This window comes from Leuciscus leuciscus, assembly GCF_965113295.1.
Source record: "Leuciscus leuciscus genome assembly, chromosome: 8".
NCBI lineage: Eukaryota > Metazoa > Chordata > Actinopteri > Cypriniformes > Leuciscidae > Leuciscus > Leuciscus leuciscus.
In genome coordinates this window covers 389145-406297 of record NC_138732.1, presented here as the reverse complement: position 1 = coordinate 406297, position 17153 = coordinate 389145, and the positions used below count along the sequence as shown (strand labels likewise).

At 43.2% G+C, this 17153-nt stretch overlaps 1 protein-coding gene across 1 annotated transcript; it reads right to left on the bottom strand.

Annotated features, from left to right (window-relative positions):
- Window positions 1–5110: 5110 nt before the first annotated feature.
- On the bottom strand, window positions 5111–16602 carry otop1 (otopetrin 1). The gene is made up of 6 exons (XM_082177014.1): window positions 14611–16602; window positions 14394–14530; window positions 12787–12845; window positions 12477–12607; window positions 8472–9346; window positions 5111–6515 (listed from the first exon to the last, which is right to left on the bottom strand). Exons 1-6 carry the CDS (start codon window positions 14978–14980, stop codon window positions 6345–6347), a joined length of 1743 nt encoding a protein of 580 aa, XP_082033140.1. The 5' UTR covers window positions 14981–16602; the 3' UTR covers window positions 5111–6344.
- Window positions 16603–17153: the final 551 nt, after the last annotated feature.

Genomic DNA, 17153 nt, shown 5'->3' with positions numbered 1-17153 from the left:
TGTTGATATACTATTGCCTGTAAGGCTTTGATCTTCAGAGTGGTTCTTTTGGGGTTCCCCTTTCCTTTACATGTCTCCAAGAAAGCCAGGATGGGGGACAGTTGTCTGTGATGGTTTACGCTCACGTTTACGATCACTCAATGATAAAACTTTAGAGGTAACTATCCTGCCTTTTAATTGTTTGATGCTTCCAGAAACAAATTGCAAAGCAAATACACAACAACAACACACAGACAGGATCGGGACCGGTGGCCCTGCATGCATCTCAATTCATCTCAGGTAAGTTCTCACACACTTCAACTCTACATATATATACTATTTTGTCTGCTTTATTATCAATGCTGTGATGAAAATATTCTTAAGAAAAAAGCTCTTGAGAGAAATTCTAAGGTAAAGTTCTGAAGAAGGAATTATTAAAAGATTAACTTGCAGGGAAAATCAAATCAATGCTTTTGTCAATCATTTGAATCAAGTAATCATTTATCACTCATCAATCATTTATCACTAGATAAAGGTTTGAGTGACTAATAATCAAAGTTACTCTCTCTCACACACACACACACACACACACACACACACACACACGTTTACTTAGCAATCTAAATGGGGACATTCCATGGACGTAATGGTTTTTATACTGTACAAACTGTATATTTTATCCCCTTACACTAACCCGACCCCTAAACCTACCCATCACACACACACACACACACACACACACACTAACCCGACCCCTAAACCTACCCATCACACACACACACACACACACACACACACTAACCCGACCCCTAAACCTACCCATCCCACACACACACACACACACACTAACCCGACCCCTAAACCTACCCATCACACACACACACACACACACACACACACTAACCCGACCCCTAAACCTACCCATCACACACACACACACAGTCGCATCCCACATAAACACATTTGTAGACTGGGTCGGTATACCCAGGATAGACCGGAGACGTATAATCCGGTGGGGCTTGAGAATTAGAAAAAACTACATACCAGGGACAAGATAGCGGCAGCGTAGAGGAGAAATGATATCTTTGCTTTAACTATAAATATCTCCTTGTTTGCCTACGCAACGAGATGAAACCTAAATTGGAATAACATAACACAAATTTTATTCTGGTACTCAACAGAGGGCTGTAAACTAAAAACCTAAATTCTGAGGTAAATAATGTCCAGTTACATCTAATCATTTGCTTTACTGCAACAACATTGCAACACTGGAAACAAGAAAATGGTCGCGCTGTTGTAAGGGTGGATTCCTGCAGTGGCTCAAGCTGCAAGACTGCCGAATGACTAAAGAAACGTTATTAGCAAGATGGTTCAATCTTCTTTTATCCTTTCCTGAATATGTGACTAAAACCCAAATGTGAGACGTTCAAACTGACCAATCAGATAATTACACGTCCCCCACCGTACTAAAGGTGTGACAATTCATCGACCCCGAAAGTACACACATGTCGGCCTACAGGCCTAGATCACTATCAGCCCCTCTGTGCCTTTAGGAACTCCAGATGGTCAATGTCAATGTCAAGTTTATTTCTATAGCACAGTTTAAAACAACAGAGTTGACCAAAGTGCTTTACACTACTACAAATTATAACACCATTCACACAAAGAACAAACAATAAAAAAGATTATATTAATCACTATAATACATTAAAAGCCAAAGAAAACAGATGAGTTTTTAGCTTAGATTTAAAATCAGAGAGTGTTTGAGCAGTTCTAATACACTATTCCACAGTTTGGGGGCAATAACAGAGAAAGCCCGATCCCCTCTCATGTTCAGTCTTGCCCCAGGACCAGTCTGCAGCCTATGATCTGAAGATCTGAGGGATCTCACTGGCTTGTGTATGGACAAAAGGCTTGACAAATAAGTAGGTGCCAGTCCGTTTAAGGATTTCATCGAACGAACAGGAAGCCAATGAAGAGACATTAAAATTTGGGTAATATGTTCACGCTTGCATACACCCAACAAAAGTCTAGCCGCAGAGTTTTGCACCATTTGAAGTCGAGAACTAGATCGTTGGTTTATTCCTACATAGAGGGAATTGCAATAATCATGTTGGGTAGAGACAAATGCATGAATTACCTTTTCAAAATCTTTAAGGGAGAGCCAAGGCTTAACTTTTGCTAAAACTCTTAGATGGTAGAAGCTGGATTTTACGAGTTTATCTGCTGGTCAAATTTGAGGGAGCGATCAAATACAACACCTACGTTTTTTACACACGGTTTATAAAAGCAAGATAACTGCTCCAAATTAAGATGCATCATACCTATTGATACCTATCGGTCCTTGTGGTAGAGAGAGGGGGTGGAAACAGTAAAGCAAATGTCTTTGTTCATTTAAAATATCTTGGATTATTTTCAATCCTACACTGACTTTTGAAAGAAACGTGTGATTTGATGAGCTAAAAGATAACAGAGAAAAATCTCCCACTGGAATCCTTTGTGTGCGAAATGTAAAGCTGGACAAAAGAGTGCAATGAAATTAGAATATTTCAAAAGAAATGATATGGAAAAATGATCTCTCAGTCCTAGAGAACAGCTGCCATGCAGGAGTCCTAGAGACTGAAATTCGGAAAAATACGCTAAATTTTAAAAACTGATGCACATAATGATAATTATTGTGTCACTATGAGGCTTGTAGCCAGGCCTGATAGTTTCAACCATTCAGAGAGAATTTAGTCAAAGAACGATATAAATTACATCAGATTAATCAGTTTTTTGAAAATCTTTCAATAGTGCTAAAAGTTCATGACTGATATCACAAAATATGGTGTAAACAACACCATTTCAGTGTGTGTTAGGAGTATTTCAGTGTGTGTTAGGAGATGTTTCAGTGTGTGTTAGGAGGCGTTTCAGTGTGTGTTAGGAGGCGTTTCAGTGTGTGTTTGGAGGCGTTTCAGTGTGTGTTAGGAGGCGTTTCAGTGTGTGTTAGGAGGCGTTTCAGTGTGTGTTAGGAGGCGTTTCAGTGTGTGTTAGGAGGTGTTTCAATGTGTGTGTTAGGAGGTGTTTCAGTGTGTGTTAGGAGGCGTTTCAGTGTGTGTTAGGAGGTGTTTCAGTGTGTGTTAGGAGGTGTTTCAATGTGTGTGTTAGGAGGCGTTTCAGTGTGTGTTAGGAGGTGTTTCAATGTGTTAGGAGGCGTTTCAGTGTGTGTTAGGAGGTGTTTCAATGTGTTAGGAGGCGTTTCAGTGTGTGTTAGGAGGCGTTTCAGTGTGTGTTTGGAGGCGTTTCAGTGTGTGTTAGGAGGTGTTTCAATGTGTTAGGAGGCGTTTCAGTGTGTGTGTTAGGAGGAGTTTCAGTGTGTGTTAGGAGGCGTTTCAGTGTGTGTTAGGAGGTGTTTCAATGTGTTAGGAGGCGTTTCAGTGTGTGTGTTAGGAGGCGTTTCAGTGTGTGTTAGGAGGTGTTTCAGTGTGTGTTTGGAGGCGTTTCAGTGTGTGTTAGGAGGCGTTTCAGTGTGTGTTAGGAGGCGTTTCAGTGTGTGTTAGGAGGCGTTTCAGTGTGTGTTAGGAGGTGTTTCAATGTGTTAGGAGGCGTTTCAGTGTGTGTGTTAGGAGGCGTTTCAGTGTGTGTTTGGAGGCGTTTCAGTGTGTGTTAGGAGGCGTTTCAGTGTGTGTTAGGAGTTGTTTCAGTGTGTGTTAGGAGGTGTTTCAATGTGTGTGTTAGGAGGTGTTTCAATGTGTTAGGAGGCGTTTCAGTGTGTGTGTTAGGAGGCGTTTCAGTGTGTGTTAGGAGGTGTTTCAGTGTGTGTTAGGAGGCGTTTCAGTGTGTGTTAGGAGGTGTTTCAGTGTGTGTTTGGAGGCGTTTCAGTGTGTGTTAGGAGGCGTTTCAGTGTGTGTTAGGAGGCGTTTCAGTGTGTGTTAGGAGGTGTTTCAATGTGTTAGGAGGCGTTTCAGTGTGTGTGTTAGGAGGCGTTTCAGTGTGTGTTAGGAGGCGTTTCAGTGTGTGTTAGGAGGTGTTTCAGTGTGTGTTAGGAGGCGTTTCAGTGTGTGTTAGGAGGTGTTTCAGTGTGTGTTAGGAGGCGTTTCAGTGTGTGTTAGGAGGTGTTTCAGTGTGTGTTAGGAGGCGTTTCAGTGTGTGTTAGGAGGTGTTTCAATGTGTGTTAGGAGGCATTTCAGTGTGTGTTAGGAGGTGTTTCAGTGTGTGTTAGGAGGCGTTTCAGTGTGTGTTTGGAGGCGTTTCAGTGTGCGTTAGGAGGCGTTTCAGTGTGTGTCTGGAGGCGTTTCAGTGTGTTTGGAGGCGTTTCAGTGTGTGTTAGGAGGTGTTTCAGTGTGTGTTAGGAGGCGTTTCAGTGTGTGTTTGGAGGCGTTTCAGTGTGTGTTAGGAGGCGTTTCAGTGTGTGTTTGGAGGCGTTTCAGTGTGTGTGTTTGGAGGTGTTTCAGTGTGTGTTAGGAGGCGTTTCAGTGTGTGTTAGGGGGCGTTTCAGTGTGTGTTAGGGGGCGTTTCAGTGTGTTAGGAGGCGTTTCAGTGTGTGTGTGTTAGGAGGTGTTTCAGTGTGTGTTAGGAGATGTTTCAGTGTGTGTTAGGAGGCGTTTCAGTGTGTGTTAGGAGATGTTTCAGTGTGTGTTAGGAGGCGTTTGAGTTTGTTTTTGGAGGCGTTTCAGTGTGTGTTTGGAAGTGTTTCAGTGTGTGTTCTGAGGTGTTTCAGTGTGTGTTAGGAGGTGTTTCAGTGTGTGTTCTGAGGTGTTTCAGTGTGTGTTAGGAGGCGTTTCAGTGTGTGTTTGGAGGCGTTTCAGTGTGTGTTTGGAAGTGTTTCAGTGTGTGTTTGGAAGTGTTTCAGTGTGTGTTCTGAGGTGTTTCAGTGTGTGTTAGGAGGTGTTTCAGTGTGTGTTCTGAGGTGTTTCAGTGTGTGTTAGGAGGCGTTTCAGTGTGTGTTTGGAGGCGTTTCAGTGTGTGTTTGGAAGTGTTTCAGTGTGTGTTCTGAGGTGTTTCAGTGTGTGTTCTGAGGTGTTTCAGTGTGTGTTCTGAGGTGTTTCAGTGTGTGTTAGGAGGCGTTTCAGTGTGTGTTCTGAGGTGTTTCAGTGTGTGTTAGGAGGTGTTTCAGTGTGTGTTAGGAGGTGTTTCAGTGTGTGTTTGGAGGCGTGTTTAAAAAGAAGATAAAAAGGTTGATGATAAAATCGTTTAGTATCTGCTGATCATCAACAGTGAAACATCGTTTCTGCTCAGACTGAAGAACTTCTTCCAACTGAGAACTTTCCATAATCACATTCAAGAGAAACTTTCAGAACAGTGTGTGTGTGTGTGTGTGTGTGTGTGTGTGTGTGTGTGTGTGTGTGTGTGTGTGTGTGTGTGTGTGTGTGTGTGTGTGTGTGTGTGTGTGAGAGAGAGTGTGTGTGTGTGTGTGTGTGTGTGTGTGTGTGTGTGTGTGTGTGTGTGTGTGTGTGTGTGTGTGTGTGTGTGTGTGTGTGTGTGTGTTAGAGAGTGTGAGTGAGTGTGAGTGACATTAAATCCACAAAGACACATAAAACCTAATTTCTCTCTCATACAGGAGCGTTTCAAGGTGTCGGTCTCTCACTGTCACACACATCTTCACAAACACACACATCTTCACAAACACACACAAACACACATATCTTCACAAACACAGTGCAAGAACCAATAGTAAAACAGACGATATACATTCATAACATGTTTCAAAACATGGGCTATATGTGACAGATAATACATGTCGAATAGAGTCTCACACACGACATATGAATTAACAGTCCGTTCCCACGATATACACACGTTTTCCCGCACGACACATGAGCTACACAATGACATCATCTGAAGAAATGATGAAGTATGACGAGTTAAACTCAGTCTGTGATGTGATTCCTGTGTCACTGATCATGTGTTTCACTGAATGTTTTCATCTATAACAGACCCAAAGCAAATACAGAACGTGAAAACTGACAAACTACAAAACAGATTGAAAGATAAAGTACAATATGCACTAGATTCGAGGTCAATGGCCTGATAGATTCAAGGATTTTCCAACTGGACAGTGTACTAAAACATTCAGGATTAAATCCCACCGGAGAACTGGATATAAGAGAACAGTGTTGGACTCGAGACGTGGTTTGTAAACATTGAGGAGTGTGTGAGAATCTTCAGGCCTGAGAACGTCTAGTTATTGAGAGAGCCAATCAAATCCATGAGAACTTGATCAGATCGACACACACGATGCCTCATTATGAACGCAGACTGATGGTGTGTGTGTGTGTCTGTGTGTCTGTACAGTGTTTGAGCACCAGATAAAGTCCGAATGGTTCCCGCTCTGAGGAGTCACATGATCGGATGGTTCCCACTCTGAATGGTCACATGACTGGTCCTCAGACCTTCCTGAAGACCTCGAAGAGCGAGGCCACGGAGTGCATGCGGTAGAAGAGGCTCATGGGAATAGCCACGTTCAGAACCGTGGTCCACACGCTGAACCCGAACGTCTCGGTCTCCGGAACACTCTCGTACTGAGGCCGGCAGCCGAAGGCCGGGAGAATCCACAGCTGAACCAGAGACAAAACCACAGATCAAACCAGGATCTCGTCATTTACTTGCTTCCTCAAACATGAGTTTCTTTCTGAAGCGGAATGTTCTGCACTGAAAATATCACGCTCTTCTTCCTCAGAGTTTCTGTCTCGTTTCCAGCTCAAACATCTAAACATTCTTACATAAAGATACATTTACTGGAGAAACAAAATTACCAGATATTGAGTCAAAATTATGACATACTAAGTTATAATTATGAGATAAGTCAAAATTATGACATACTAAGTTATAATTATGAGATAAGTCAAATTTATGACATACTAAGTTATAATTATGAGATAAAGTCAAAATTATGACATACTAAGTTATAATTATCAGATAAAAAGTAAAAATTATGACAAAGATACAAAGTCAAAATTATGAAAATCATAATTATGAGATAAGTCAAATTTATGACATACTAAGTTATAATTATGAGATAAAGTCAAAATTATGACATACTGGGCCCTATCTTGCACCCGCGCACAGTGGACTTTTCCCTCCACAGACGCACGTCGGTAAATTAGGGAATGAACTTGCCCTCCCGGGGGCGGTTCAGCGAAAAGAGGAGGCGTGTTCCGGCGCAAACGTTCCCTGGTGCTATTTTGCAGTTTCAGAAAACAATTCCGCCACTGACCGAAAAAAACTAGTTTAAAGTCAGTGGCGCGTTGCGCATGTTATTCATATGCTATTTTAAGGGCGCATGCTTGGCCATAACCAATGTAGCGTGTGCACAACGCACATAAACTTTGATTCTCTCATCTACACAGAAGCAGCAGTTTTCATTTTTGCAAATCATACATTATTACAATAGATAGATAGATAGATAGACAGTTTATTATAAAAGCATACATCTAGCTTACACATTTACCCAAATTATCATACGCCTGTTTAACCGAAGCTAATTTGTGTGTGTTTCTCCATCCCCAATGTCACTTCTCTGTGTTTTACAGCCCTGACGAGAACGTCGGTCTCCTCGGCTGTGAACCGCTCCTGGCGTGCGTCTGGCAAATCCGCCGTTATAATAGCAATCCGCCATGGAACAAGCGCGCCTGCTCTTAAAGGGAATGTGAGATGACGCTCTGATTGGTTTATTTCACCTTACGCCCAAACCACACCTATGAGTAATGAAGCTACTTCAGACCAACACATTTTAGATTTGCGTCGGAGAGTCATTTATCCCGCCGGTATAATAGCAACAGCCGAGACCCGCCCACAAAGTTACTTGCGTTTCGCGCTTGATACTTAAGTTTCAAATCATTAAAATAGGGCCCACTAAGTTATAATTATACTAAGTTATAATTATGAGATAAAGTCAAAATTATGACATACTAAGTTATAATTATGATAGTCAAAATTATGACAATCATATTTATGAAATAAAGTCAAAATTATGACATACTAAGTTATAATTATGAGATAAAAAGACAAAATTATTAAATGCTAAATCATAATTATGAAAAAAGTCAAAATTATGACAATCATAATTATGAGATAAGTCAAAATTATGACAAATTAAGTCATAATTGAGATAAAAGGTCATAATTATACTATATCATAACTGAGATAAAAAAATGAAAGTATGATATATTATAAAAATTATGATTCGAAACTGATATACTAAATCAAAAATCCTGAGATTAAAGTTGAATAATTAAAAAATAAATAATATTTTGACTTTTTAATCTCATAATTATGACTTAATATGTCACCATTTTGACTATCTCATAATTCAGATTTAGTATGTCATCATTTTGACTTTTTATCTCATAATTCAGATTTAGTATGTCATAATTTTTACTTTTTATCTCATAATTCAGATTTAGTATGTCATCATTTTGACTTTTTATCTCATAATTCAGATTTAGTATGTCATCATTTTGACTTTTCATGCTATACTACAGCATGATTATTTCTGCGGTGTAAAAGCTTACCGAGACGTTGCACATGAAGAGGAAGATGGTGATGTTCTTCAGGATCTGCCTCTTCCTCCCGGTCGTCACGTTGAGCCGGTTTCCCACAGGAACCGTAGCGTCCCCGTTCTTCCTCCCGAACCCCTGCCTGTTCTCGCTAGCCTCGCTAGCCTCCAGAGCAGCGCAGCGTTTATCCTGCGTCTCGTAGCCGCGGTTCACGATGCCGTCGTACGGCGGCGTGACGGAGAAGATCTCGGGTGGAGCCGGCTCGTCCTCTCGGCTTCGCCGGTACAGCGACTCCACGATGAACAAGTTCTGCATGCACTTCTCCAGAACCAGCAGAAGCGAGTACGCTAGGCAGGTCCAGTGGAAGCTGCTACGCCCCGCCGCGGCCGCGGCCGCCACCACGCTACACCAGGACATTAGCCACGAGCCCAGCGACGAGCCCAGCAACAGCTCCGTGTCCAGCGTGCGCGACGGGTTCGATCCCGTGTCCATGGGACAGTCCTGCAGCCGGTACACCAGCAGCCCCGTGCCGCTAGCGCCACACATGCAGGCTAGCATCACCACGCCGTAGCAGTAGAACATGGAGATGGCGGCCTCGCGCGTCTCCTCCGACTTCTCCACATGGATGAGGTACACCACCAGAACCGTGACGGAGCTAGCCAGCGCTAGCAGGCCCGCGAGCGCCCCGATCAGAAGACCCGGACTGCGCGTGCTGGGACGCTTGCGGTTGCTGTGCCGGTCTAGCGTTCGCCCGATGTTCTTCCACATCACGAACAACATGGCCGACACAAAGATGTGGTACTCGATGTTGAAGGGGTAGAGATAGTAGAGGCTGGTGGAGAACATGGAGCAGACGCTGGTGGTGCAGTTACAGTGAGGCTCCACGTCCACTGCGGACACACACACACACACACACACACACACACACACACACGTCAGCTCACACTCTGCAAAACCTTCGGAAGATAATCAATCAACCATATAGCGCACTGGAAGTGAGATGCTGTTTTCACAGGATTGTAAATGCAACGCAAATTTTTGTTCATTTACATTTATTCTCTTTTAGCATTTAGAAATGTATTTGTAATAAACTTTAAGTGGGCTATTTAAAAAGTGTTATTTATATGTTAAATTATGATTTTTGAAACATACGCGCAGAGTGTTACATCATATTGTGAAAGTGTGTGTGTAGAAATGATTGGTCCGCAGCCGCTCGACTCCTGAGCGCGAGTGGTGTGTAAGGTAGACACTAGGCAGGTTTTTTGTGTTCATTTCTATTTCCTGTCGCTGTGAACGCTCTTTTGATGTAAAAGACAGTGTAAACGGCCCAATAACCCTTTTATCTCAAGGCTTAATTTATGTCCCGTAGACCTGCATTACGATTAAAAGCAGTATCAATAATGTCAAAAATGTGATGTGCAGTCAAGTTCAGGTGTGTTTGTGTGTGTGTGCTGTTTAAACGAATGTTCTCACTGATACGCTTGTTGTGAAGTTTTGACGAGTTTTATAGTCTTTTATAGTCTAACCCAAACCCCCAGCACCCCCAACCTAAAGCCTCTTCCCGGCCCCTGATAGCACAGTAAAAGCAACACTGATCAATTGTGCTGTACAAAAGTATAAATATGTAAAAAACAAGAAAGACCGCAAAACAAATGATACACACTGCAAAAAAAAAATGCTTTTCTTACTCAGTATTTTTGTCTTGTTTCCAGTCCAAATATCAAACATTTCTTAAATCAAGATAAAGATACTTAAGATTTACTAAAGTACTAAATGACATAAGATATTAAGTCTTGTTTTCTGGGGAAATTAACCAAAATTAAGTGAGTTTTTGCTTAAAACAAGCAAAATAATCTGCCAATGGGGTAAGAAAAATGATCTTGTAACCTATTACTGGCAGATTATTTTGCTTGTTTTAAGCAAAAACTCACTTAGGGCCCTATTTTAACGATCTGAAAGGCAAGTATCAAACACGAAACGCAAGTAACTTTGTGGGCGGGTCTCGGGCGCTGTTGCTATTATACCGGCGGGATAAATGACTCTCCGACGCAAATCTAAAATGGGTTGGTCTGAAGTAGCTTCATTACTCATAGGTGTGGTTTGGGCGTAACGTGAAATAAACCAATCAGAGCGTCATCTCACATTCCCTTTAAGAGCAGGCACGCTTGTTCCATGGCGGTTTGCTATTATAACGGCGGATTTGCCAGACGCGCGCCAGGAGCGGTTCACAGCCGAGGAGACCGACGTTCTCGTCAGGGCCGTAAAACAGAGAAGTGACACTGGGGATGGAGAAACACACACACATTAGCTTCGGTTAAACAGGCGTATAATAATTTGGGTAAATGTGTAAGCTAGATTTATGCTATTTTTATGCTATCTTCATGGACACAACAATGATTTCCTTCGTGTGGAATATTTTTCCTTGTAATAATGTATGGTTTTCTAAAAATGTGAACTGCTGTGTCTGTGTGTAGATGAGAGAATCAAAGTGTGTGTGTGTTGTGCACACGCTACATTATGGCCAAGCATGCGCCCTTAAAATAGCATATGAATAACATGCACAACGCTCCACTGACTTTAGACTAGGTTTCTCCTGGTCTGTGGCGGAATTGTTTTCTGAAACTGCAAAATAGCACCAGGGAACGTTTGCGCCGGAACACGCCTCCTCTTTTCGCTGAACCGCCCCCGGGAGCGCAAGTTCATTCCCTAATTTACCGACGTGCGTCTGTGGAGGGAAAAGTCCGCTGTGCGCGGGTGCAAAATAGGAATGATACATGCGTTGCTGTACAAAGTCAATTGCACTGGGTGCAAGATAGGGCCCATAGTTGTGATTATTTCCCCTGGAAAACAGGACATAATATTTTATATTATTTTATTCATCTAGTAAATGCATCTTGATTTAAGAAATGTTTGATATTTGGACTGGAAACAAGACAAAAATACAAAGAAAGAAAAGCATTTTTTTGCAGTGCAGGGAGTTTACATCAACATTAAAATCAAGGACAGTTGTAAACCTGTGAAAAGAGGGAGGATTTTAACTTAGATTTACAAACAGACTCTGTGACACACAGAAACATGAACATGACTCTCTGACGCCATCTAAAGGTCTAATCCATCTAATCTAATCCAGAGAGAGTGAGAGAGAGAGAGAGAGAGAGAGAGAGAGAGAGAGAGAGAGAGAGAGAGAGAGAGAGAGAGAGACAGAGAGACAGACAGAGAGAGAGAGACAGAGAGAGAGAGACGGAGAGAGAGAGAGAGAGAGACGGAGAGAGAGAGACTGAGAGAGAGACTGAGAGAGAGAGAGAGACTGAGAGAGAGAGAGAGAGAGAGAGACAGAGAGAGAAAGAGACGGAGAGAGAGAGAGACTGAGAGAGAGAGACAGAGAGAGAGAGAGAGACGGAGAGAGAGAGACTGAGAGAGAGAGACAGAGAGAGAGAGACTGAGAGAGAGAGACGGAGAGAGAGAGAGAGAGACGGAGAGAGAGAGAGAGAGACTGAGAGTGAGAGAGAGACGGAGAGAGAGAGAGACAGAGAGAGACTGAGAGAGAGAGAGAGACGGAGAGAGAGAGAGACTGAGAGAGAGAGAGACAGAGAGAGATAGAGAGAGAAAGAGAGACTGAGAGTGAGAGAGAGACGGAGAGAGAGAGAGACTGAGAGAGAGAGAGACAGAGAGAGACTGAGAGAGAGAGACTGAGAGAGAGAGAGAGAGAGAGAGAGAGAGACTGAGAGAGAGAGAGAGAGAGAGAGAGACTGAGAGAGAGAGAGAGAGAGAGAGACTGAGAGAGAGAGAGAGAGAGAGAGAGAGAGAGAGAGAGAGAGAGAGAGAGAGAGAGAGACGGAGAGAGAGAGAGACTATATGGCAGAAAAGAGCTCAGACTCCTCCCACAGTGAGTAGTCAAAAACACACACACACTAACACACAAACACGCAAACACTCTCTCACTCACACACACTCTCACTCTCACTCACACACACAAACACTCTCTCACGCAAACACACTCTCACTCTCACTCACACACACCTGTAGAGCTATTGTCGTATCCCAGTGCTGTTAAGCGTCTCCGGTGGTTGTTGAGGAAATGTTCAGCTTCTGACATCACTCCATTACACCAGAGCAACAGGTTCGTGAAGACGGCATGAATCACTCCGAACCTGCTCACACACACACACACACACACACGAGTGTGGAGTTAAATCCTTCTACATAATGTCTTGTAATCTAGCCGTTTCTAAAGGCATGTACTGAGAAGCTTCTCATGCATCTGATGTTCACCAGCACTGAGTCCCAGGCGTTCTGAATAAGAGAGTGTCAGGAGGAAGCGCGTCTGTACCTTTCGAAGGTCTCGTATTTCTTGATGACGTCTTTGATGTGGAACCAGAGGAAATGCACCTGATCAGAGCAAACACACATCAGCATCAGTGTAGTTCATCTCTGCCACATTCACACTGTTCTTGAACTGAACCGGGCGGATAATGAGCAGTGTTGGGGAAAACTCAGTACAAGTAACTTGAGTTACATAATCTGATTACTTTTCAAGTAACTAGTAAAGTAACACATTACTTAAAAAAATTACAACTAATTATCTGAGTCACTGAGAGCACTGACAGCTCTCCTGTCCCAGTGCAGAGGCGGTGTGTGTGTGTGTGTGTGTGTGTGTGTGTGTGTGTGTGTGTGTGTGTGTGTGTGTGTGTGTGTGTGTGTGTGTGTGTGTGTGTGTGTGTGTGTGTGTAAACATGATGGTTATTGTAGATCTAGACTAAATGTGAGCGTGCATTTACTCATCTCACTTGCACAAAAAAAAGATTCAATATTCCTCAAAATGATTCATATCAGTGAAATGCAGAATCAGAATACTGTGCAAACCTCCAATAACTAAATATGTTAAATAAAACATAAATTTGTATGCATTTAATCTCACTTTATTGACCAATGCACTTCCTTCTGATCTTCAATGATTCAGCTAAACCATAAGCAAAAATGACTGTAGATTTTTTTGTTTTTATTGGTACAGTAAGTGTTAAACTTTCTTCCTGCATCCTCTTCTTCTGTTATCCAGAACAGCAGCAGAAAGGTTTGTTTAAGCGTCACCCTCTACTGTACTCTACTGTACACTACTGCACTCTACTGTACTCTACTGTACACTACTGCACTCTACTGTACACTGCTGTACTCTACCACACACCACTGTACTCTTCTCTACTGTACACTGCTGTACTCTACTGTACCCTACTGTACTCTACCGTACACTACTGTGCTCTTATCTACTGTACACTACTGTACTCTACCATACTCTACTGTACAGGAGTGAATCTGCATTTCCTTCAGCCTGAGGATTATTATTTCACTTTTGGTGTGAAAGGGTCTTTACTTTTGCCCAAAAATATAACTTTTTGTTATAAAAAAACAAGCCCAGGTGGAAAAAAGTAACACAAGAGTAACGTAACGCATTACTTTTCTAAAATAAGTAACTAAGTAACGCAATTAGTTACTTTTTAAGGGAGTAACACAATATTGTAACGCACTACTTTTCAAAGTAACTTTCCCCAGCATTGTACACCTTCTGCTTCCATCTAAAGATGAATCACTTCATAACTGAAGAACTTTGCAACATTACTCACGTGAAGCTGCTTTGGACAAATTGTAACGCAATGTGACCATTGTGCATTTATGGTAATTTGAGGTACAATGAGAACTGCGCATGTGCGTAGAGTGTCAGGAATAGAAGTGACAGGAGAAGAGATTACCGACTTTCTTTTATTTCTATTGATATTTTTGACCAGAGTTGAATGTTTAATTAGTTTTTTCTCATGCAATCCCCATGTATGCGAATGAGTGTGACGTTTAAGTCACTTTATTAAACCCGGGGAAAAATGTTTCAGCATCTCAACTTTGCGTTACAAAATGAAACATGAGCGCGTGACACATGCGCGTTCTCACCTGGGATATGGTGTGCAGCGCGTGGACGATGGGATAGACCCCGAGCACGGCGGAGATGCAGGAATGATACCCGACGAAATATCCGATGCGGAACGCGTCCATGATGAGCGACAGTAACGCCAGCATCGTCAGCCCCCCTGACAAGCAAACAGCACACAAATCATTCTCACGCTCACAGAGCTAAGCGTTCAGTAAACGAGCCGGTTGGTTGGTTCACCTCGGATCCAGCTCGTGCCCGCGTGCGCGTCTCTCTCCGGCACCGGGCTGCGCTCGCGCTCCCTCCGGATCATATAGCAGATCATCCACACGAGTTGCACGAGCATGAGCACCGTGATGAAGGTCAGCAGGTGTTCCTCTCTCACCGCGGGCCCGTGGTGCGCGAGCGCGAGCATCACGGACAAGCCGATCAGCAGCAGGTTCGTGCCGTACTGCGCGCTCAGGGTCTGCGCGTTCTTCTGCGGGTACTTCTTGGTCAAACTCACCTTGAGCTTGGAGAAAAGTTTCTTTTCTGCGTCTGAGGATGATGAGGAGGAGGAACTGGGGCCGTATTTGTTCAGACACATGATGTCCAGGCTGTTCTCCACCATGGTGCAGGTTGAACGCTGTGGGAACGCTTTCGGAAGCTCGCGGAACGGCAGACATGCTCAGTGCGCGTCCATCGCGCGGGTAATCGCGCTATATACCTCCCAGAAAGAGCAGCAGATTAACGCGGATTGAGTTTCATTCATCTGTGAGCCAAGCGATGCCAAGAACGCGCAAACTTCAACGTACGTTCGTCCTAACGCGCGCGCTGCTCACCGGTTCTCCGCGCGCTCTGGCAGGCGAGTCATTTCTCAGTGAGATGTGAAGCTCCAGTGAGCTTTTCCTCGGTCTCTGTGGCTCAAGCGAAGCTTTTAGGATCTCGGATTTCACTGGTCAAAGGCTCTTTATAGACGCCCTCCTTTGTTGACCGCGGACTCGTATAACGACCTGCATCGGAAGAATGTGTTCAACATTAAATCTGCGCGAACCTTCGTGCGGAAATAAAGACGGATTGCGAAACGGGGGTGAAATCAGACACAATCTCTTCTTGTCGAAGCACTTGAAGAAAAGTTTGCGAGAACAAACCGAATTTGACGGTGTGCTCAATTACAGAGAGACCCACAATTAGATGAAAGCGATCCGGGCCAGAGAGCCGCAACAAAAGAGCTTCTATCATAACGACTCTGACCTGGATTAACATGCGCACAAACCCGCATCAGCCGCAAATCATCGCGTTCACTCGCGCGTCACCGCAGACAGAGATCAAACGCGCACGCTTCCGATGACCTTTGACACAGTCTGACACAGATGCGATCACGCGCTTTTCATCATCATCATCATTCTCTCATAATGTCATCAGCCAGCAGTTTGATCAAGAGGCGCGCGGAGAACTGAACCTGATGAACATTAAAACCCTAAAGGACGCGCGCGTTAATGGGATTTCTGTTATAATTTTTAACTAGTTCTAATGTGGTCAAATAATGAGAGATAACGGGAGAAAGTCAGCATAAGCTCACACATGCCCATGCATCTAAATTACATATTCACACAGGTCTAAAAGACATACGTGACATGTACGTGTAACTGTACTTCATTTAACTTTTAAAAGTCTATATGAATATGAAATGATAATAAACAGAATCGCGATATTTAAACTTACTCAATTTTAGCTGCTACAATTAAAGTTAAAGTATCAGATCTACATATTATTTGAAGAATTAAGTTTCTTAAGCAAACATAATGGCCGAGAAATAAGTTAACTATAATTCCATATACCCCCCTGCCCCACATCATAAAAATATTCAAATTAAGCCTATTTTGTGACCGTTTATTGCATTGTGACAAGATGATAATCATTCTCGTTATGCAATACGTTTGAGCTTCTGCAAGATCCAATGAGCTTCATTCTCGTGTTACGCATCACGTTTGAGCTTCTGCAAGAACCAATGAGGTTCATTCTCGTGTTACGCATCACGTTTGAGCTTCTGCAAGATCCAATGAGCTTCATTCTCGTGTTACGCATCACGTTTGAGCTTCTGCAAGAACCAATGAGGTTCATTCTCGTGTTACGCAGCACGTTTGAGCTTCAGCAAGATCCAATGAGCTTCATTCTCATTACGCATCACGTTTGAGCTTCCGCAAGAACCAATGAGGTTCATTCTCGTGTTACGCAGCACGTTTGAGCTTCCGCAAGATCCAATGAGCTTCATTCTCGTGTTACGCATCACGTTTGAGCTTCCGCAAGAACCAATGTGGTTCATTCTCGTGTTACGCAGCACGTTTGAGCTTCAGCGAGAACCAATGAGGATCATTCTCGTGTTACGCAGCACGTTTGAGCTTCAGCGAGAACCAATGAGGATCATTCTCGTGTTACGCAGCACGTTTGAGCTTCTGCGAGAACCAATGAGGATCATTCTCGTGTTACGCAACACGTTTGAGCTTCTGCGAGAACCAATTCTCATGTTACGCAACACGTTTGAGCTTCAGCAAGAACCAATGAGGTTCATTCTCGTGTTACGCAGCACGTTTGAGCTTCAGCGAGAACCAATGAGGTTCATTCTCGTGTTACGCAGAGCTTCAGCGAGAACCAATGAGGTTCATTCTCGTGTTACGCAGCACGTTTGAGCTTCAGCAAGAACCAATGAGGTTCATTCTCATGTTACGCAGCACGTTTGAGCTTCAGCGAGAACCAATGAGGATCATTCTCATGTTACGCAGCACGTTTGAGCTTCAGCAAAA